This window comes from Lithobates pipiens, unplaced genomic scaffold (assembly GCF_037356315.1).
Source record: "Lithobates pipiens isolate NorthernLeopardFrog02 unplaced genomic scaffold, aLitPip1_a1.2 Scaffold_3, whole genome shotgun sequence".
In the NCBI taxonomy this organism is placed as follows: Eukaryota; Metazoa; Chordata; class Amphibia; order Anura; family Ranidae; genus Lithobates; species Lithobates pipiens.
Window position 1 is genome coordinate 264551497 of NW_027507790.1, and position 23454 is coordinate 264574950.

At 39.5% G+C, this 23454-nt stretch overlaps 1 protein-coding gene across 22 annotated transcripts in view; it reads left to right on the forward strand.

Moving 5' to 3' along the window:
• The first annotated feature begins 6846 nt into the window (after window positions 1-6846).
• The window catches only part of CELF4 (CUGBP Elav-like family member 4), a 1506243-nt gene continuing 1489635 nt past the window's right edge, over window positions 6847-23454 (forward strand). For 5 of the 22 annotated variants that reach the window (XM_077463092.1, XM_077463098.1, XM_077463096.1 and 2 more), the window contains exon 1: window positions 6850-7317. In XM_077463092.1, the coding sequence (XP_077319218.1) occupies window positions 6978-7317 (340 nt within the window). In that variant the 5' untranslated portion in view covers window positions 6850-6977. Of the gene's footprint in view, window positions 7318-23454 lie in introns of all 22 variants that reach the window. The other 17 variants (XM_077463102.1, XM_077463107.1, XM_077463110.1 and 14 more) reach the window with 6 other exon arrangements.

Sequence of the window (23454 nt, forward strand, 5' to 3'; positions counted from 1 at the left end):
TGTAGCTGTCATCTCTCTGTGTCACCCTTGCAACAGTGCATGTAGCTGTCAGCTCTCAGTGTCATCCTTGCAACAGTGCATGTAGCTGTCAGCTCTCTCTGTGTCATAACTGCAACAGTGCATGTAGCTGTCAGCTCTCTGTGTCACCCTTGCAACAGTGCATGTAGCTGTCATATCTTAGTGTCATTCTTCCAACAATGCATGCAGCTATCAGCTCTCTGTGTCATCCTTCCAACAGTACATGTAGCTGTAAACTTGCTGTGTCATCTTTGCAAGTGCATGTAGCTGTCAGCTCTCGGTGTCATCCTTGCAACAGTAAATGTAGCTTCCAGCTCTCTGTGTCATCCTTGCAACAGTGAATGTAGCTGTCAGCTCCCTGTGTCATCCTCGCAACAGTGCATGTAGCTGACATCTCTCGGTGTCACCCTTGCAACAGTGCATGTAGCTGTCATATCTCAGGGCCATCCTTCCAACAGTGCATGTAACTGTCAGCTCTCAGTGTCATCCTTGCAACAGTGCATGTAGCTCTCTGTGTCATCCTTGCAATAGTGCTTTTGGCTGCCAGCTCCATGTGTCATCCTTGTGACAGTGCATGTAGCTGTCAGCTCTCTGTGTCACCCTTGCAACAATGCATGTAGCTGTCATCTATCAGTGTCATCCTTGCAACAATGCATGCAGCTATCAGCTCTCTGTGTCATCCTTCCAACAGTACATGTAGCTGTAAACTTGCTGTGTCATCTTTGCAACAGTGCATGTAGCTGTCAGCTCTCGGTGTCATCCTTGCAACAGTAAATGTAGCTTCCAGCTCTCTGTGTTGTCCTTGCAACAGTGAATGTAGCTGTCAGCTCCCCGTGTCATCCTCGCAACAGTGCATGTAGCTGACATCTCTCGGTGTCACTCTTGCAACAGTGCATGTAGCTGTCATATCTCAGGGCCATCCTTCCAACAGTGCATGTAGCTGTCAGCTCTCGGTGTCATCCTTGCAACAGTGCATGTAGCTGTCAGCTATCTGTGTCATCCTTGCAACAGTGCATGTAGCTCTCTGTGTCATCCTTGCAATAGTGCATTTAGCTGCCAGCTCCATGTGTCATCCTTGCGACAGTGCATGTAGCTGTCAGCTCTCTGTGTCACCCTTGCAACAATGCATGTAGCTGTCATCTATCAGTGTCATTCTTGCAACAGTGCATGTAGCTGCCAGCTCTCTGTGCCATAATTGCAACAGTGCATGTAGCTGTCAGCTCTCGGTGTCACCCTTGCTACAGTGCATGTAGCTGTCATATCTTAGTGTCATTCTTCCAACAATGCATGCAGCTGTCAGCTCTCTGTGTCCTCCTTGCAACAGTGCATGTGGTTGTCCGCTCCCTGTGTCATCCTTGCCACAATGCATGTAGGTGTCAGCTCTCTGTGTCATCCTTACAACAGTGCATGTAGGTGTCAGCTCTCTGTGTCATCCTTGTAAGAGTGCATGTGGTTGTCAGCTCCCTGTGTCATCCTTGCAACAGTACATGTAGCTGTCAGCTCTCTGTGTCATCCTTGCAACAGTGAATGTAGCTGTCAGCTCTCTGTGTCATCCCTGCAACAGTGTATGTAGCCCTCAGCTCTCTGTGTCACCCTTGCAACAGTGCATGTACCTGTCAACTCCCTGTGTCATCCATGCAACAGTGCATGAAGCTGTCAGCTCTCAGTGTCACCCTTCCAACAGTGCATGCAGCTGTCAGCTCTCGGTGTTATCCTTGCAACAGTGCATGTAGCTGTCAGCACTCTGTATCATAATTGCAACAGTGCATGTAGCTGTCAGCTCTCGGTGTCACCCTTGCACCAGTGCATGTAGCTGTCATATCTCAGTGTCATCCTTCCAACAGTGCATGTAGCTGTAAGCTTGTTGTGTCATCCTTGCAACATTTCATGTCGTTGTCAGCTTCCTGTGTCATTATTGCAACATTGCATGTAGCTGTCAGCTCTCGGTGTCACCCTTGCAACAGTGCATGTAGCTGTCATATCTCAGTGTCATCCTTCCAACAGTGCATGTAGCTGTCAGCTCTCAGTGTCATCCTTGCAACAGTGCATGTAGCTGTCAGCTCTCGGTGTCATCCTTGCAACAGTGCATGTAGCCGTCAGCTCTCTGTGTCATCCTTGCAACAGTGCATGTAGCTGTCAGCTCTCTGTCATCCTTGCAACAGTGCATGTAGCTGCCAGCTCCCTGTGTCATGCTTGCAACAGTGCATGAAACTGACAGCTCTCAGTGTCACCCTTCCACCAGTGCATGTAGCTGTCAGCTATCAGTGTTATCCTTGCAAAATTGCATCTAGCTGTCAGCACTCTGTATCATAATTGCAACAGTGCATGTATCTGTCAGCTCTCGGTGTCACCCTTGCAATAGTGCATGTCGCTTTCATATCTCAGTGTCATCCTTGCAACAGTGCATGTAGCTGTCAGCTCTCTGTGTCACCCTTGCAAAAATGCATGTAGCTGTCATATATCAGTGTCACCCTTCCAACAGCACATGTAGCTGTCAGCTTTCTGTGTCATAATTGCAACAGTGCATGTAGCCGTCAGCTCTCGGTGTCACCCTTGCACCAGTGCATGTAGCTGTCATATCTCAGTGTCATCCTTCCAACAGTGCATGTAGCTGTAAGCTTGTTGTGTCATCCTTGCAACATTTCATGTCGTTGTCAGCTTCCTGTGTCATTATTGCAACATTGCATGTAGCTGTCAGCTCTCGGTGTCACCCTTGCAACAGTGCATGTAGCTGTCATATCTCAGTGTCATCCTTCCAACAGTGCATGTAGCTGTCAGCTCTCAGTGTCATCCTTGCAACAGTGCATGTAGCTGTCAGCTCTCGGTGTCATCCTTGCAACAGTGCATGTAGCCGTCAGCTCTCTGTGTCATCCTTGCAACAGTGCATGTAGCTGTCAGCTCTCTGTCATCCTTGCAACAGTGCATGTAGCTGCCAGCTCCCTGTGTCATGCTTGCAACAGTGCATGAAACTGACAGCTCTCAGTGTCACCCTTCCACCAGTGCATGTAGCTGTCAGCTATCAGTGTTATCCTTGCAAAATTGCATCTAGCTGTCAGCACTCTGTATCATAATTGCAACAGTGCATGTATCTGTCAGCTCTCGGTGTCACCCTTGCAATAGTGCATGTCGCTTTCATATCTCAGTGTCATCCTTGCAACAGTGCATGTAGCTGTCAGCTCTCTGTGTTACCCTTGCAAAAATGCATGTAGCTGTCATATATCAGTGTCACCCTTCCAACAGCACATGTAGCTGTCAGCTTTCTGTGTCATAATTGCAACAGTGCATGTAGCCGTCAGCTCTCGGTGTCACCCTTGCAACAGTGCATGAAGTTGTCAACTCCCTGTGCCATCATTGCAACAGTGCATGAAGCTGTCAGCTCTCAGTGTTACCCTTCCAACAGTGCATGTAGCTGTCAACTTTCTTTGTAATCCTTGCATGAGCGAATGTGGCTGTCAGCTCTCTGTGTTACCCTTCACACCTTAATGTAGCTGCCACATCTCAGTGTCATCCTTCCAGCAGTGCATGTAGCTGTCAGCTCTCAGTGTCATCCTTCACACCAGTGTATGTAGCTGCCAGCTCTCAGTGTCATCCTTCACACCAGTGTATGTAGCTGCCAGCTCTCAGTGTCATCCTTCACACCAGTGTATGTAGCTGTCAGCTCTCAGTGTCATTCTTCACACCAGTGTATGTAGCTGTCAGCTCTCAGTGTCATCCTTCACACAAGTGTATGTAGCTGTCAGCTCTCAGTGTCATCCTTCACACAAGTGTATGTAGCTGTCAGCTCTCAGTGTCATCCTTCCAGCAGTGCATGTAGCTGTCAGCTCTCAGTGTCATATTTCACACCAGTGTATGTAGCTTGGGTTCTGCCAGTGCCCAACATGAACAGGAGGCTGGAGAGCAGCTTTAACCCCTTCAAAACCCACAATTAAAAGGCATTTATCTCTCATGGGTCCCTTCCTAATTAGTGCCCCCACCCCCTTGTTTAACCCTTTATAAAACCGATTACAGCATTAACTCTTAAACACCCCTCCAAACCGGTCTTCAGCTATTACCGGCTTCCCTTTCCTTTCCATTGTTCCATCAGCAGAGCGGCTTCAGCCTTTGGTTAACCCTTTTAGTCCTGATATAATCCCTTCCTCTTAATTAACCCTTTACTGCATATTTAGCAATTGACCCTTTCCTTTCTTTTGTTTCATAAATGTATTCATGGCTCTGACATCTTCACCTTTTTTTTTAAGGCTGTAGTGTCAACCTGACAGAAATTAACCCCTTCTCATTCCAGGGGTGACAGTCTCCCTCCTGAGCATTTAACCCCTTTTTTCCTCCTCAATCTGATGGACTGACAATATTACTAGTTCTGACAGTTAACCCCCTTCATTTCTGATCTACAGTTCCAGCTAGACCACACTTAACCCCTTCTATTTGTGGCTTTAACGCAAACATCCACAGCATTTAACCCCTTCCATTTCTAGCTTTAACCCAACCTCTGCAGCATTTAACCCTTTAGTAGCTAACCCCTCTCATCCCCCCTCCCTTCTATCCTGATTTGCTTTCTTCTTTCTTTCTTTCTTCAGCCTTTAAACCTTCTGTTCTGAAATGATCTCATTCTGCTCCAACACTCCTGTTACCTTGCCTCCATTCTTTGGCATTTAACCCCTTCCCATCTTCCCATTTGTTCTTTGAATTCTTCCTCAGGGACACCTGACCCTTTCCGTTCCTCGATTGCATGGCTCGCTTTTCAAGAATTAACCCCTCATCTTCCTGGCTCTGCAGTCTTCCTTAAAGCACATGAAAGACCCTTAACCCTTTCCAGCCTCCCTTAGTTTCTTCCTTGATATAACTTAACCCCCTGACTATTTGGACTGCATGTCTCAGCCCTTAACCCTTTACAGCCTTCCCTAGTTTATTACTATACATCACTTAACCCCTTGACTATTTTAACACCATGTCTCAGCTCTTACCCCTTTCCAGCCTCCCCTTGTTTATGCTATGCCTACACATCATTTAACCCTTTAGCTATTTGGACTGCATCAAGTTTTGCCCTTAACCCTTTCAGTTGCCTGCTGATACTCCCGATATATATAGAAATAAAGAGTCTACCGGCATGCCTTAGCATGGACTGTTTCCCAGTCCCTTACTGAATTAACCCTTACCATTTTAGGCATGCCTCCCCACACTGCCTGATCCCCTACATGACAGGTTATCTCACCACCAGCCCCAATTCAAGCTACAGTTAACCATGTATTCCCATTTTTCCCTTTGCATTGTGCACATGGATTTCTGCTATTCTATATCTATATTGCACTATTTGCTTAGCATACTCCTTCTAGACAGCTGTATACAAAGTATGAGGTCAGTTCTATCCATTAGTACAAACAACATTATATTTGCAATATAGCACATATTTAATAAGTGTAGATGTAGAATATAGAGGCACCAACTTTTACAATAATAAGCACCACAAAACACACACACACACAATATATATATATAAAAATATATATTATATCTACTAATTTATAGAGCAAGACAACACAAGACAGCACAGAGGTCTGATTAATACTTAGATTTGTCTAAGCGGTCGTTTTCCAGCCCTTGTGCTTGCTTGTTCGGGGAGAGAAGGACACAATCACACGCTTAGACCTGGGGAGCCGTCCCATGGACTCCAGCTTCTGTTTATTACAAGATCAAAAATAGAAGGAAGAAAAAAAAAGAAAGAACATGTTCATTTAGCCCGCCAAGTAAAAAAGGGTTGATCATAATTGCAGAAAAAAAAAAAATGGGGAAAGAAGGATCTTGTATGCTAGCATGCCCCCCATGCTCAGTGGCCACAATGAGGTTGGGTTGAGCATAACTGCACAAAAAACACAGGGGGGGGGGTATCTTGTAGGCTTGCATGTCCCCCATGCTCAGCTGAGACTGAGTTGATCACATGTGCACAAAAAAATGAAAATCGAAAGAAGGGGGGAAGAAGGATCTTGTAGGCTTGTATGCCCCCCATGCTCAGCTGAGACAGAGTTGATTACATTTGCACACACAAAAAAAAGAACATTTAAAGAAAGGGGGGAAGGTTCTTGCAGGCTTGCCTGACCCCCCCCCCCCCCCCAATGCTCAGCTGAGATTAAGTTGATCACATTTGCACACAAAACAAAAAATCAAAGAAGGGGGGAAAGATGGATGTTGCAGGCTTGCATGCCCCCTATGCTCAGCTAAGATTGAGTTGATCACATTTGCACAAAAAAACAAAAATTCAAAGAAGGGGGGGGGGGGGTCATGCAAAATTGCAGGCCCCCTATGCTCAGCTGAGATTGAGTTGATCACATTTTCACAAAAAAACAAAAATTCAAAGAAGGGGGGGGGGGTGGAGAGGGATCATGCAAGATTGCATGCCCCCATGCTCAGCATAGATTGCACAAAAAAAAAAGGAAATTCAAACAAGGGGGGAAGAAATATCTTGCAGGCTTGCATGCCCCCCATGCTCAATGTGCACAAAGGATATTGGGTTGATAGGAAAAAAAAAAATTGGGAAAAAAAAGGATCTTGTAGGCTTGCATGGCCCCCCATGCTCAATGGGCACAAAGGAAGATTGAGTAGATTATAATTGCACAAAAAATATCTTGCAAATTCAGAGCAAGGGGAGAAAAAAAAGGAAGATTCTTGCAGCAAAATGTAAGCTTGCATGGCCCCCTGCTCACTGGGCACAATGGAGATTGAATAGCTTATATTTCTAGGCAGGGGCTGCTTTGGAAGGTACCAACAAGCCTAGGCGGATAGGCTCTTTTGCTTGTGTGCCTAGAGAAAGAGGACACACCAACCCAACACCCACCCCCCCTCAGTCTGCCTGGGACTTGAGCTGCTCCTGCCTGTTTAAACGGAAAGGACACAGATCCTGTCTGTTCAATGTATAAAAAAAATTCCCAATCAGAGCAGGCTGAGAGAGGGGGAGGCAGAGAGTGTGTATGTGTGCCAGAGAGAGAAACACCGTGTCAGAGAGAGAAAAGCCAACAGGATCCTCTATGTATATAAAGATGGCCACGTTAGCTAACGGACAAGCAGACAACAGCAGCCTGAACAGCAATCACAGCAACAACCCCAACACCAACGGGCACATGAACGGATTAAACCACAGTCCCGGGAGCACTTCCACCATCCCCATGAAGGACCACGATGCCATCAAGCTCTTCATTGGGCAGATCCCTCGCAACCTGGACGAGAAGGACCTGAAGCCTCTCTTTGAGGAGTTCGGCAAGATCTATGAGCTGACAGTGTTGAAGGACAGGTTCACGGGCATGCACAAAGGTCAGACTCCCATTCTTCTTAACTTTCTGGCTTTGGCACATGTTGGGGTGGGCAGGGTGGCATGCTTGGAATTTTTGTTGGGGTGGGGTGGGGGTGACAGGAGCTGGTAGAGAGAACGTTGGCTTAGGAGTGGAGCTGTCCAGGCGAAATGATGCTGAAGTGTATTATTATAGAGGGGGGGAGAGGAGCTGTCCAGGCGAGATGGTGCTGAACTACCTCTATATGTGTGGGAAAGGAGCTTGGTGCTGAACTACTACCATAGGAGTGGGAAAGGAGCTGTCCAGGCGGGATGGTGCTGAACTACTAGTCTAAAGGGGGAGACGAGCTGTTCAGCAAAGCTTGGTGCTGAACTACTATTATAGGAGTAGGAGAGGAGCTGTCCAGGCGAGATGGTGCTGAAATACTATTATAGAGGGGGGGACGAGCTGTCCAGGCAAAGCCGGGTGCTGAACTGCCGCTATAGGAGTGGGAGAGGAGCTGTCCAGGCGAGCCTGGTGCTGATCTACCTCTATAGATGTGGAATGAGCTTGGTGCTGAACTACCGCTATAGGAGAGGGAGAGGAGCTGTCCAGGCGAGATGGTGCTGAACTACCTCTATGGGTGTGGGAGAGGAGCTTGGTGCTGAACTACTACTATGAGAGTGGAGCTTGGTGCTGAACTACCGCTATAGGAGAGGGAGGGGAGCTGTTCAGGCGAGCCTGGTGATGAACTACCTCTGTAGGTGTGGGAGAGGAGCTTGGTGCTGAACTACTACTATGGGAGTGGAGCTTGGTGCTAAACTACTACTATGGGAGTGAGAGAGGAGCTTGGTGCTGAACTACTACTATGGGAGTGGAGCTTGGTGCTAAACTACTACTATGGGAGTGAGAGAGGAGCTTGGTGCTGAACTACCTCTATAGGTGTAGGAGAGACGCTTGGTGCTGAACTACCTCTATAGGTGTAGGAGAGAAGCTTGGTGCTGAACTACCTCTATAGGTGTAGGAGAGAAGCTTGGTGCTGAACTACCTCTATAGGTGTGGAAGAGGAGCTGTCCAGGCACACTTGGTGCTGTATATAGGTGTGGGAGTGGAGCTTAGTGCTGAACTACTTCTCTTGGAGTGGGAGAGGAGCTGTCCAGGCAACCTTGGTGATGAATAAGCCCTCTATAGGTGTGGGAAAGGAGTTGTCCAGAGGAGCTTGGTGCTGAACTACTGCTAAAGGTGTGGGAGGGGAGCTGTCCAGGCGAGCTTGGTGCTGAACTAGTACTATTACTACGATCTTGCCTATCAATGCCTGTAACTTTGTGGATGAGGGACAAGAGCTTATCTTGCACTTTGGTGCTAGAGATTGAGCATGTAGCCCCACCAAGCATATTCTTCATTTGCTACACATCTGGGGGTAGGGAATAAAGAGCTGTGAAGGGAACTGAGCCGTAGAAGTGCTTTAGCACTGAGTTGTAGAGCTATCTTACTCTGTGACTGCACATGTGGGGGGATAACGAGCTGTAGAAGGAACTGAGCTGTAGAAGTGCTCTAGCATTGGGCTATAGACCTTTCTTACTCTGTGACTGCACATGTGGGGGATAAATAGCTGTGGAAGGAACTGAGCTTTAGACATGCCTTAGCATTGTGTTGTGCACCTACCTACCTTGCACATTTGGGGTGAGAACTGTATATGCAACTGAGCTGTAGAAGCAATCTAGAATTGGGTTTTCAACATTTGTGACTGCACATCTACGGGGTAAAATGAGTTGTAGAAGGAACTTTGCCATAGAATTGCTTTAACACTGGGTTGTACACCTACCTTACTCTGTGGCTGAACATGTGGGGGGGGGGGGTAGGCTGGTTATGGAACTGAGCTGTAGAAGTGACCAACCATCCGGGTTTCCACCTACCTTACTTTGTGTCCACACATCTGGTTGGGGGGGGGGGGTGTAAGAGCTGTACAAGCAAGGATCTATAGAAGTGCTTAAGCTGCCGGTATATTCAGATGGTCAGTAAGCATTTGTTAGAAAAAGAACAGATCAGCACATGCTGAAGAAGTGCCCTAGCATTGGGTTGTACACCTACCTGTTTGCGCATATCTGGAAGGGAAAAAAAAGAGTTATAGATGCAACTGAGCTGTAGCAGTGCTCTAGCATTGGGTTGTACACCTACCTTATTATGTGGATGCACATCTGGGGGGAAAAACGAGCTATATATGCAACTGAGCTGTACAAGTGATCTAGTAGTGTTGGGGTCTCCCGCCTCTGTGGCTTTCTGTCTATGGGGTATAGAGAGCTTTGGAAGTGATCTAGCATTGGGCTGTATGTTACAACCTGGCTGCAAATCTAATAGAGCTGTAGATTGAACTGATCTGAAAAACTGCCCTAGCATTGGATTGTGCACCTACCTTACTCTGGGGGTAAAACAGCACTGTAGAAGCATCTGATTTGTATAAGTGCCCTAGCATTGGGTTTTCCACCTCTGTGGCTTTATATCTATGGGGGTTAAAAGAGCTGTAGATGGAACTGAGTTGTAGAAGTGCTCTAGCATTGGGTTGTACACTTATCGTACCCTATGGCTGCATATCTGGGGGGGGGGGGATAAAGAGCTATAGAAAGAACAGAACTGTAGAAGTGATCTGACGTTGGATTGTACCCCTTCATTACTCTGTGGCTGCAAATCTGGTTGGTGGAAAAGGAGCTGATCTGTAGAAGTGCTCTAGCATTGGGTTTTACACCTACCTGCTGTGATAACAGCTTTTCAGATGGTCAGTAGGCATTAGGTAGAAGGAGAATAGACCAGGGCAATCTGTGGTTATCAACCCTTATAGTTTGCAAGCACAGAGCCATATGGGAATTGAAAAGAGAGATATATTAATATATTTCCCATCATGTCATTATGTGGTATTATGTGTTCTAATTTGATATATCCAAAATAAAGGATCTAGATAGGCAGGCACTGCTTGCTGAACCGGCTTGCTGGGAGAGGGAGCTGTCCTCTTGCATGGTGCTGATCCCTGTGTGAGCCATTTTCTGGCTTAGGCAGAACGAGCTTAGGAGCTGTCCGCGTTAGCAGTGCTGAACCGGCTCCTTTAACTTTGTGTTGCACATCTGGCATTGAGAAGAGGGAGAGAGAGAGAGAAAGAGAGGGAGAGGGGAGCTGATAGGTAAAGGGGAGCTAAAGCTAAACAGCGCAGGCAAGCTCAACCCTAGGCAATCATGGTTTTACTATAACTTTCTTACACTATTTAATAATTGATAAGCATTAAAAAGAAGCATGAAAGGATCCTTTGTTTAAATGCGTTTGTGGAAAGTATTGGACTGCTGTGATTTCCTGGGGATAGGCCAATATACATTTAAACTTTGCTAATGTGTGTCAAGAAAGGTGGAAAAGGAAAGGCTCTTTTCAATCCGTTGATAAATATCGGTGTGTGCCTTTCGCTTGACAGATGAATAGATGGTGAAAATAAAATGGTCTGTAGCCTTTAATTATGTTCTAGGAGGATAAGCAACTCTAAAATGGCAAAGATCATCGTACTGTAGGTGTGATTGCCAAAGAATCCTTTGTCACTGATATTGCATGAACAGCAGTAAAAGCTCGCCTGTAGTATTTCTCCACCATGTGGATAACATTGCCCCCGTTGCCTGGCAGCCTTTGATAGCACTGTAACTTCTATATATTTCATGATGGTGAGGTTTAATCCATACTAAAACACTCATAAAATAAACCGCCTTTTGAGGTTTTGAAATGATGTGTCAGTCTGTACTAATAGGGGCCACTCAGCTGCTGCAAGGTAATGCTTTCTCCTAGATAGATTGGCACGGTGATCTCGCACAGCGGCATCCACATTTGTGCATTGCATTTTAACATACACAGCTGTCCAATCGTATCACAAGCTGCAATATGTTCCAGTGTAGCAGGTTCCCTAAAAAAAAAATATATATATATATATAAATAAATAAAAAAATTCTAGGCATAAAAGAAAAGAAAATAATTGTCATCTTAGGGAAACTAGCACGCCCTATTGTTCTCGGCTGGGCTCTTCTTTTTAATTTAGGAGCACTAATGAAACAATTAGCCAGGGCCGGTAGATTTGATGGTTGAAGTTGGAGGTTGACTCTTTTTGATTTTTCGGAAAGTCTAAAGAGCGTTATGGGATCTATGGCTACAATGTGTGCTTGAAAGGAACTGTTTAAGGGGATTGAGGTCCTATTAAGGGTTAACCTTGTCTAATGGTTGCATACTTCAACCTGTAGCAGTTGGGAAAGAGGGAGGGGGGGGGACATTCCTAGAACCCTGAGCTATAAGTGCATCGCTACCTAGTCCCCAGTAAAGGCTTCACTAGATTGAGAACAGTTCAAAGTCTTATTACTCATTTCAGGGTATATCTGATTTATTAGCTAATCCTGATAAAAATGTGCCTCTGGCAAGCAGAAGAAATTACTTGCTTGCCCCTAGTGATTAATTGTTGCAAGGTCTAACCATGACAAGTGTGTGAAGAATGAGGTTTGTGTGAGGCTTCCAGTCCTTTCTTGACCGGCTACGTAGAGTACGAAAAAAAAAGTACAGGCTTTGTGTGACATGGTTCAGAAGCTGTTAGATTCTCTATTTCTATTGTCTCCTAAAATTACTTTTTTTCCCCCCTATGTTGATTTTTGAACACATTGAACCTATCACTTACTATAGGTTATATTAATGAGAAAAAAAAAATAGTCATATATTTATTGCTCGCCCGTATTGATTAATGGCCTGCTAATTAGCTGATGATATATTCTCTAGGAGCCACCTCAGCAACGGCACACATTCCAAATCTTACAATGAATACTGTCTCCAAGTGCATTCAACTTTAGACAGTTACGCTTATTTATTGTCTACGACCATAGAGGGAGCTTTAAATTGGAATTAACGCTCTTACCATATAGATAGAAGGAGCATGATTTAAGGGATATTCAAGAGTTGTACTGTAGCGTGGCATGTTTCAAACCCTGCTGAGTACAGTTAAAAGTGATTAGCAATAGATAAAGCGTATTTAATAATAAATAAAAAAAAATTAGGATTGTTAGACTGTATATTAATATATGAGGTTAATACTGTAATTAAGTATATTATTATTTTTTATTTATTTCTTTTTTTTTTTAGTTCACAAAACACGAGCATTCGTTGTTGGGTTTGTTGATGACTCTGCATTCAGCCAATGGGTTATAGTCTCTGTGCTATAGTTGCTATCCCCCCCCAGTGATAAATAGGCATTGACCCACCCTCCAATGCAGCTAGTTAATGGCAGTTAAAATGTTGGCCAGTTCATTCATAACTTCACGCTTGCATGATATCACTCTCCTCATGTGCTTCCAGACTGACTACTGAGAGACCTAACTGTTAGTGCTCTCTGGGCAGCCATATTCCTAGGCATTACCTTTTAAAATTATTCAAAAGGCAATTTGAAATGGTATTTAGTATCATAATTTTCAATTATAGTAATCTAAATATAGGACCTTCACAATAGGAAGAGTCAGGCTTTATTACTGATGCTAAGCATTAAAGGTAGGCCGATAATGTATTACAATCAAAAAAAGATCGAGCAGACACCTGCTATAGCTTGTCTTTATCCTGTCAGTTTAACTGCTGTGAATATGCATGTACAACTTGTAACTCACTGACAAAATGTATCAAGAAGACTCAGGCTTGTTAATAGGCCATCTAATCCTGAACGTTATAGACAAAGACGATGAACGGGAGGCCAGATAACTAGGTCCTCTCGTTCCCTACATGACTGGATCTAGGCAGTGAATAGTTTAATTTAAAATGGGTAGCAAAGGAAAAAAAAATGTGAAAGGTGGCCATATCAAGCTTAATTCATAATGGTTACACGTTGACTTCCGATGGCGGCTTCACTTTGGGGCTATCAAATGCATGTCTCTTGACAGTTGTTACAACTCAATATTTTATATTTGTTACAAAAATTCGATACAAGTGAAGGGTATTTTTGTAAAGTGGTTGTCACAAGCAAAAACATATACAATAGATACACATACAAATGCTTCTTCCCTCCTTCCTCTTTCTCTTACCCTTCCTTCCTTCCTTCCTCCCAGCTCTCTTTCCTTCCTTGCTTCCTTCCTTCTTCCCTTCTTTCTTTGCTTCCTTCCTTCCTTCCTTCCTTCCTTCCTTCCTTCCTCCCTGCCTTTCTCCCTTCCTTCCTTCCCTCCCTTACTTCCTAACATCTTTCCATCCTTTCTTTTTTTTATCTTGATTCCTCCCTCTCTTTTTTTCTGTCTTTCTTTGTACCTTTAATTCTTTATTGGACCCAAAAATGTTACACTTTACTAATGCCATATAACAAAATCTGGATTTTGGAAAGCCTTTTCACATTTGGATACAGCACTCTATTGTGTTCCCATACGATGAGGTATCTGCAGTTTCTGCAGTAGAGTGTGTTGTATTTTTTTTGTTTGTTTTAATAGCAACTAATAGGGAAACTTACTTGTAGGCTGATTGGTCGGAAATATACTGTTGAATCGGCCAAAGCTCACTCTAAGTTGAGTAGCTTGAGTGTGAATGAATGCAATTTAAATTAATTAATAGGCAGCTCCTCTCTGAGCTCAATTGAGTAAGTGCATCCCTGCTTTTTGAGATAGCCCGACGTTTTATAAATAAAAAAAAATAAAAAAAAATTGGGGTTTTTAGGTATATGTGCATGTGTACAGTATGTATGTCTGAGTTGATATTTACCCTCAGAACAATTTTAGGCTGTCCTTATTAATTATTCAATATTATTTATTTATTATCGAGGCATTTGGTTATGTCTAATATAATGCACACAAAGAAAAATCTGGAATACACCAAAAACAAACAAAAAATAAATAAATAATCCCCGGTTCCACACAGAAAACCGTTTAACAATCCAACAGGTCTACTGTAGATATCGATAGACAGTCATTAACAGGTGACTTTGTTCGTACCAATCCAAAATATATTGATTAAAACAAGGGGATAATTAATAATGGACTCAGCCCGCACCAGGATTCCATTGACTCTGACGTTTGTAAATTGGCTTGTAAACCTGACCTGGCTGTTATTTAATACAAGAGTTACCCTTTTTGATTTTTGCTCACTTTTTTCTACTAATTTGCAGAATAAAACAAAAAAAAAATGCCTTTTAAATATTCCACCAAATTCAAATGGGTTAACGAGGGAGCCCGACAACAAAGTAAAGGCCTTTAGATCATATTCCTATGTAGTTTTTCAGTTTTCAAAAATGTTCTTTTTTCAGCTTGCCCATGTAGAATATGGTATGCATGTACTGTAATGGTTGTAAGTTCTTCCTTTTTTTTTTTTTTTTTTTTTTTATAAATTTCAGCTTGTTTTCAATTTAGGCAAGTCACATATTTATTTCAAAATAAAATTGTTTTAATCTCCTATGGCAAATTATTTGCAATGAATGTAATTCGGTGAAGAGTTTTTACTACCACAGGGTGGCATTTTGTCAGTGAAATTCTGTCATGTCGAAGGAAGTCAGGAAATACAAATAGGATTATTCGAGGCAAACAGCATTGTTCCAAATGCTATAACCAGCAACCAATCAGCAATCACCTGCCAGTGATTGATAAACTGGAAAATGCTGTTGCTATGGGCAACTCCATTTTGTGCATCGTCACCCCTCGCATTTTTTTTATTTATTTTTTTTACTTTGCATTCACTCGGTTTTTAAAGTGGAGAGCATTTAAGGATTATGTTTTATGTAATAACCAAATTCAGTAAATGCTCAGTTAAAGCACTAATAGATGATTCCATGGAACGCATGCACAGTATACATTATTATGTTAATAACGTTACAATCTACTGCAAAATGCAGGTGTGCATTATTGATCATGAACAAAACTCATGGGAACTTTAAAGTTTAGTAAAAAAAAAAAAAAAATGTCTAAGTGGTTTGGATAATCACTCACAACCGTCCGCTCTTGTATGCGTGAATTATATTTTTGAGGAATTTTGGAACTTCGGTGGTTTATAATATGGTCAATAATATTAATTTTCAAATTATTACGAATTAAAAGATACGTGAAAAAGATATTGTTCAGTATACCAAACTCTTCAGAAATTCACGCTCTTTTTAAATGTAATTAATGTTTATTTTTTAATATATATATATATTTTTTTATATTCCAGAACACCATTAATAAACATAAGATGAGGGAAACACTAATATGGTGACACCCAAAAGTAAAAACAGCTACTCTTAATACATGCATATATATATATATATATCATTTGTAGAATACTCTTACTTTTCTTGATGGTAAGAATGGCTGGTGCCAATGGAAATGTTAGTGTTCTTTTTTTTTTGCACTATTCTATATTCATAGCTATGGTGTATATCTCAACTTATCCCTACAAAGACATTACATAATTCATGTTTAAACCTATAAATCTGCAGCTAAAAATCAAGGTAATAGACACATATGTAAGTACATGTAAGCATACATGTGTCATTTGTAGTATGCTCTTTCTAATTTTCCCAATCTTCCTTGATGGTGAGAATGTCTGGTCATGATGGAGATTTAAGAGGTCTTTTTTTTTTTTGTTTTTTTTTTGTTTTTTTATGATACTTTTCATTCATAGCTATGCAGACTTATCACAACTTATCTCAGCATAAATAGTATGTTCCATGTATAAACCTATAATTCTGCAGCTAAAAAAAAAAAAACAAGCTAAAACTCCAAATTAGGCGATACCAAGGTTAGGTTTACAGGATACAGTCAGTTTTTTTTTTTTGCAGCTTTATTTGGGGCCTGGTATGGAAAAACCTTAAAACATATTATTATTATTATTTTTTTATTTTAAAAAATAGGCAATACACATAAATATCTGTTAAAAAAAAAAAAAAAAAAATCAACAATATCTATTAGAGCAGTGGTTCTCAACTCCTGTCCTCAGCACCCACTAACAGGCCAGGTTTGCAAGATAACTGAAATACATCACAGGTGATATAATTTGCTGCTCAGTGATTGCAGTATTCTAGTCTGCATCTCCCCAAGGTAATACTTAAAACTTGGCCTATTGGTGGGACGTGAGGAGAGGAGTCGAGAACCACGGTGTTAGAGGGACACAAAATCATACTGCACTCCATACTTTTCTCACGCTAAATGAAGCCTGTCACAAGATATATTGCAAGATCTTTTCTCAGTCCTTCATCCAGGATGCTCTGTTTGGCAATATTAGAGGTTCTAAAGGGGTCACAGCTCTATGTTAACAGTAAGGAAAATGAAGGTTATAGTATGAGGATGTTTCAAGGTTAGGATATTTCATGCAACTAAAATCACGGGGAACACTAAATTATGAGTCTGTCAATACTCTTTTAAGAGGTCTGACACACATAAACCACCAAAACTGCAAATGGAGACTCGGTATTTAGAGATGAAAAAAAAAATAATCTCATGTTGATTTTTACATATATTATTGGAGTTATATTATATTATATACATATTGCATAGATAATATATTATATATTTATGTTTCCCTCTGGCCTTATTTATATATATATATATATATATATATATATATATATATATATATATATATATATATGTATATAGATAGATAGATAGATATAGATGTATATATATATATATATATATATATATATATATATATATATATATATACTTATTTTTTTCCCTCTGGCCTCTTCTATTTATTTTTTTGCAATTTTTATATTTGTATGTTGGTACAGCTAGAGAAGTCTATCTTCTCCTAGACAATTTGCTATAATCTGATACCTACATGTCATGATAACTAAATTGCCAAATGATATATTAGTGTTTTAATAACAATAATAATAATAATAATAATAATAATAATAATAATAATAATAATAATATAATTGGTAAAACAGCTAACAGCCGTGCTTTGCTAATTTTATATATATATATATATATATATATATATATATATATATATATATATATATATATATATATATATATATATATATATATATATATATATATATATATATGTATATATATATATATATATATATATATATATATATAGATAGATAGATAGATAGATAGATAGATTAAAAAAAAAAAAAAATATATATATATATATATATATAAATAGATAGATAGATAGATAGATAGATAGATAGATAGATAGCTATATATATATATAAAACTATTACATTTTTTTCCAACATGGGATGTGCGTTTGTTAATTGTGTGTGTATATATATATATATATATATATATATATATATATATATATATATATATATATATATATTACTTTTTAGTTTTTTCCCAACATGGGACAGATCTGCATTTTTATTTTATTTTTTTATTTTAATAGTGTCACATATGATATGAAATATTTTTGGGGCACAAACATAATTTTTCATCTAAACTTTAACTAATTTATAGTCGCCTGTTACTTTCATAAATATATAAGAATTATTTTCCAAGGCCTTTTTTTTTTTTTACTTCATTTATTTTACAACTGAGATACTGCCAACATTCTTAGGGTTTGACATATATTAATCAATATCATTATTAAAATGTGCAGTGTCTTCATTGTTTTGCCTACAGCTAATCATGCAATGTTTTCATAGTAAGGGAAGAATCGTCTCTGTCACTCATCGGTAAGAGACTGCTGTATGATGCTGCACATTATTACACACTTATTTCTTCCTGTAGATTGGTTTATCGTAAAACAGACATTTATTTTGTAGCATGCCGCGTTGATTTGGTTCGTTTCATGTCTTACCATATTAGGTTTTTTATTTGCTTCTTACTTTTTTTTTTACATATATATTGGGCAACATATTTTTTTTCCGAAAACAAGATACACAGTTGAGTATGGAGGGCCCTACTGCTTTTAAACTAGTGGGAAAAGATTAAAAAAAAAAAAAAAAAAAAAGAACAGTAGGTTAAGGCAAAGTAAAATGTTACTGCTGTTTAAAAATGCAATATTTCCTAAAAAGAAAATTGAAATGGCCCTAAAAAGCATCAAAGAACTCAACGCTGTAAACTTGCCTATAGTCATAATGCTACTGTCTTTTTCTTGGTTTCTGGAGCTTCTCTAATATAAGCTGCAAAGTTAGATACAATATAAGGATATTTTTTCCTTCGCTGTTACCGGGAATTGAATTATTTTTCTTGCAGAGTTGTTCCTCCTGGTATTCAAAACTTGTTTCCCTTTCTAAACTTTTATTACACCTTATCACGGAGCTGCCCAACTCCGGTTCCCAAGGGTTGTAAACAAGAGAAAGGTTTTTGTTGGGGGAGACACTTTCGTTTGGCTTAGTGACCTAAACCTTACATAATTTATTATTTACTGTTAGATAAAGATCTCGGAGTTTGGAAGGAGACAAAAATATGACTCTTATTTTTTTTTTTTTTCAACTAAAACATATTTTCCTAAAACTCCATTCGTAAAATTTAGGTTGGAATTTCAAGATTAATAAGACGTAAGTGTTAAATAGTTTTCGGGTTATAAATAATGCATCGCATTGGATACCAGTCAAATACATTCAATGAGAAACCCTCTACTACACATGCGTGACCTAGCGTGTCATCATACACACATGAACGCACACATACACAACACTTTTCTGTTACTTTATTCAAATTTATTTTTACTGATATGCAGCATGAGAAATTTGGAAACTTAGACGCATAATGTGCACACAGTCAGGTTTCAGATGTTTTATTTGAGCTGTTTCTTTTTTTATTTTTTTTATTTTTTTTTTAACCCAGTTGGGATCTGTTTATGGCTAGTTTTGGGGTCCTCAATGTTTTTTTTTTTTTTTTTTCTATTGATATTTGACATTCATTCAAAAATGGGACTTAATATACTATGTGAATCACATGCGTTCTGTAAAGGATGAAACTATAGAGCGTTCTGTTTTTTTTTTTATCCAATTGGGATCTGTATATGTCTAGTTTTGAGGCTCTTAATGTTTTTATATCTTATTGATATTTGACATGCATTTAAAAATGGGACTTAATATACTATGTGAATTACATGTGTTTTGTACTGGGTGATACTATAGAGCTCCTTTTTTTTTTTTTGTCTATTGGGAGGGGGGGGGGGGGGTTGAACCAAATGGGATCTGTATATGTCTAGTTTTGGGGCTCTCTGTTATTTTTTTTTTTTTTAATTGATATTTAACAGGCATTTAAAAATGTGAATTAATAAATTCAAAAATTGGACTAAATATACTATGTGAATCACATGCGTTCTGTAAAGGATGAAACTATAGAGCTCTCTGTTTTTTGTTGGGTTTTTTTTGTTTGTTTTTCATCCAATTGGGATCTGTATATGTCTAGTTATGAGGCTCTTAATATTTTTATTTCTTATTGATATTTGACATGCATTTAAAAATGGGACTTAATATACTATGTGAATTACATGTGTTTTGTACTGGGTGATACCATAGAGCTCTAAGTAAGTTTTTCTTTTCTTTTTTTTTTGTGGGGAGGGGGGGGGGGTGTCCAAATGGGATCTGTATGTCTAGTTTTGGGGCTCTCTGTGTTTTTTTATTTATTTTTTATTGATATTTGACATGCATTTAAAAATGGGAATTAATAAACTATTCTTTGTACTGGGTGAAACTATAGAGCTCTCCGGCTTCTTTTGTGTTATCTTCTTTTTTGATCCAATTGGGACCTGTATATGTCTAGTTTGGAGGCTTACAATTTTTATTGTTTTCTTATTAATATTTGATATTCATTTAAAATGTGACTTAATATATATGTTAATGTTATGTTTTGTACTGGGTGATACTATAGAGATCACAGTTTATTTTTATTTTTTTTGGGGGGGGGTGATCCAGTTGGGATTTGTATATGTCTAGTTTTGGGGCTCTCTGTGTTTTTTTGTTTTTTTTATAGATTTTTGACCTGCATTTAGAGATGAGAATTAATATACTATGCAAATCACATGTGTTTTATGCTGGATGAAACTATAGAGCTCTCTGGGGGTTTTTTTGTGTTTTTTTTTTATCCAATTGGGCTCTGTATATGTCTAGTTTTGAGGCTCTCAGTGTCTCAGTGTTTTTTTTTTTCTGTTTGATAATTGACATGCCTTTAAAAATGGGATTTAGTATACTATGTGAATCACATGCATTTTGTGCTGGGTGATACTATGGAGCTCTCAGTTGGGTTTTTGTTTTTTTGGGGGGGTTGGAGGGGGGGGGGTTGATCCAATTGGAATCTTGACATGTCTAGTTTTAGAGCTTTCTGTGTTTTTTTTTTAATTATTATTGATAATTGATATTCATTTAGAATTGGGTTTTTGGGGCTCTCTGTTTTTTGTTTTTTTTTACATGCATTTAGAAATGGGAATTAATATACTATGTGAAGCACATGTGTTTTATACTGGGTGATACTGTAGAACTGTTTTTTTTTTTTTTTTATACAATTGGAATCTATATATGTTTAGTTTTGAGGCTCTCAGTGTTTTATTTTGTTTTTTTTTTCTGATTGATAATTGCCATGCATTTAAAAATGGGATTTAATATACTATTTGAATCACATGTGTTGTGTACTGGGTGAAAATGTAGATCTCTCTGTTTTTTTTTTTTTATTTTTATTTTAGGAGGGGTTGAAGCATTTGAGATCTGTATATAGTATGTGAATCACATACGTTTTGTGCTGGGTGATACTATAGAGCTCTCAGTTGTGTTTTTTTTTGGGGGGGGGGGGGGTTAGATCCAACTGGAATCTTCATATGTCTAGTTTTCGAACTCTCCATGTTTTTTATTATTATTATTGATAATTGGCATACATTTAGAATTGGGTTTCGGGGCTCTCTGTTTTTATTTGTTTTTTGTTTTTTTTTCTTTTGACATGCATTTAGAAATGAGAATGAATATACTATGTGAAGCACATGTGTTTTGTACTGGGTGAAACTATGGAGCTCTCTAGGATTTTTTTTTTTTTGGACCCAATTGGGATCTGTATATGTCTAGTTTTGAGGCTCTCAGAGTTTTATTCATTATTTTTTCTGATTGATAATTGACATGCATTTAAAAATGGGGTTTAGTATACTTTAGTATACTATGTGAATCACATGTGTTTTGTACTGGGTGAAAATGTAGAGCTCTGGCTTATTTTTTTGTGTTGTTTTTGGAGGGGGGGGGGGTTGACCCAATTGAAATCTGTATATACGATGTGAATCACGTGAGTTTTGTGCTGGTTGATACTATAGAGCTCTAGAGCTCTCAGTTGTTTTTTTTTTTTTTTTTGGGGGGGGGGGGGGGGGTTGATCCAAATGAGATTTTCATATGTCTGGTTTCGGAGCTTTGTGTGTGTTTTTTTTTAGAATTGACATAGAATTGGACTTATTATACTGTGTGAATCAAGTGTGTTATGTACTGGTAAAAACTATAGAGCTCTCTGTTTTTGTTTTCTGTATATTTTTTTTTTCTTTTTGGGAGGAGACTATAATGCACAGAGTAAATGAAAAAATGAATTATAAAAGGAAGGATCTGCCAATGTTAATGGGATCTGCTGAAAATAAACAAAACCTCTAGGCAAAGTCTGACTTAATAAATATGGCCAGATGGAGACATTGTGGGGTAGTTTAAAAGGAGTTTATTAAAAAATGATAGTTATTGTGTATGGTCTAATGAACCAGTGGGTATAACATGTTAATTTATATAACATTCCTGGAGCCTATTATATGTGATAAAACAATTTCACAAAAACAAGTTCAATAATTTCAGCAATAACTGAAGATTAATGGCAACTTAAATTGCCATCAAGTCATGAGGATTGTATTCCATGCCCTCGGTTGTGTGACTCAGGCCATATGCTGTACCAAAGCATACTGGTAGGTTGATTGGGACTTCTTTGGAACTGGCCCAGGGTGTATAGTGTGTGCGAGTGTAAGCTTTGTGGGAATATTAGAGACTATGGTTACTTTCAGGGCAATGATTGGTGTAAATGGTCTATCAGCTTTCCAAAGCCCTATATAAATGAATCCAGACATTATCATAGAATTAGCACCAATTTAAACCCACTCTTTTTTAGGGCTTTTACTTCTACAGGATAACACTATAAATACCCTTTTTTTAAGTAATGATAATGTTTTAATTGTTACCTGTGTCAGCAGCACCATGCAGAGGTAGTCATCATCTAAAGTTGCATGCCGACATCCAATTTCTAAGCTTTGGGGCATTGGTGCAATTCTATGTAATAACTGTGTATTATGGCAAGTGCTTCTCATAAAACACAAACTATTTGGCCAAACTTATGTGGACCTCTAAATGATTTAGTACTTGTATTTCAATTGAAGAATACGGGTAACGCTACAGCATACACAGACCTTCTAGACAAGAGTATGCTTCCAACCATCAGTTTTAAGAAGGCCCTATTCTTTGTGCCCCTGTGCACACGGTTTGATGAGTTTGGTGAGGAGGAGTTTAGGTGGCCTGCACAGAGCTCTGACCTTAACCCTACTGACCACCATCGTGGTGAATTGGAACTCTGATTGAGAGCCAGGTCTTTCCACCCAACAATAGCATCTGAAGCCAAAAAAGCTCTTTTGGTTAACTGGACACAAATTCCTATAGACAACCTCCAGCATCTTGTGGAAAACCTTCCCGGAAGAGTTGGGGTTGTTAAAGGTGCAAGAATGGAGTGTGACCTCACTACTGATTATGCTGTCCAGTTCTGGGCACCAGTCCTCAGGAAGGATGTGCTGGAACTGGAGAGAGTCCAGAGAAGGGCAACAAAACTAATAAAGGGTCTGGAGGACATTCGTTATGAGGAAAGGTTGGGAGCACTGAACTTATTCTCTCTGGAGAAGAGACGCTTGAGAAGGGATATGATTTCAATGTACAAATACCGTACTGGTGACCGCACAATAGGGAGAAAACTTTTACGAGTAAGGGAATTTAATAAGACACATGGCCATTCACTAAAATTAGAAGAAAAGCGGTTTAACCTTAAACTGCATAGAGGGTTCTTTACTGTAATGGCAAGGATGTGGAATTTCCTTCCACAGGTGGTGGTTTTAGCAGGGAGCATCAATAAGTAAAAAAAAACCTATTAGGTAAGCACCTCAATGACCACAACATACAGGGATATACAATGTAATATTGACAAAAAAAATCACACACATAGGTTGGACTTGATGGACTTGTGTCTTTTTTTCAACCTCTACTACTATG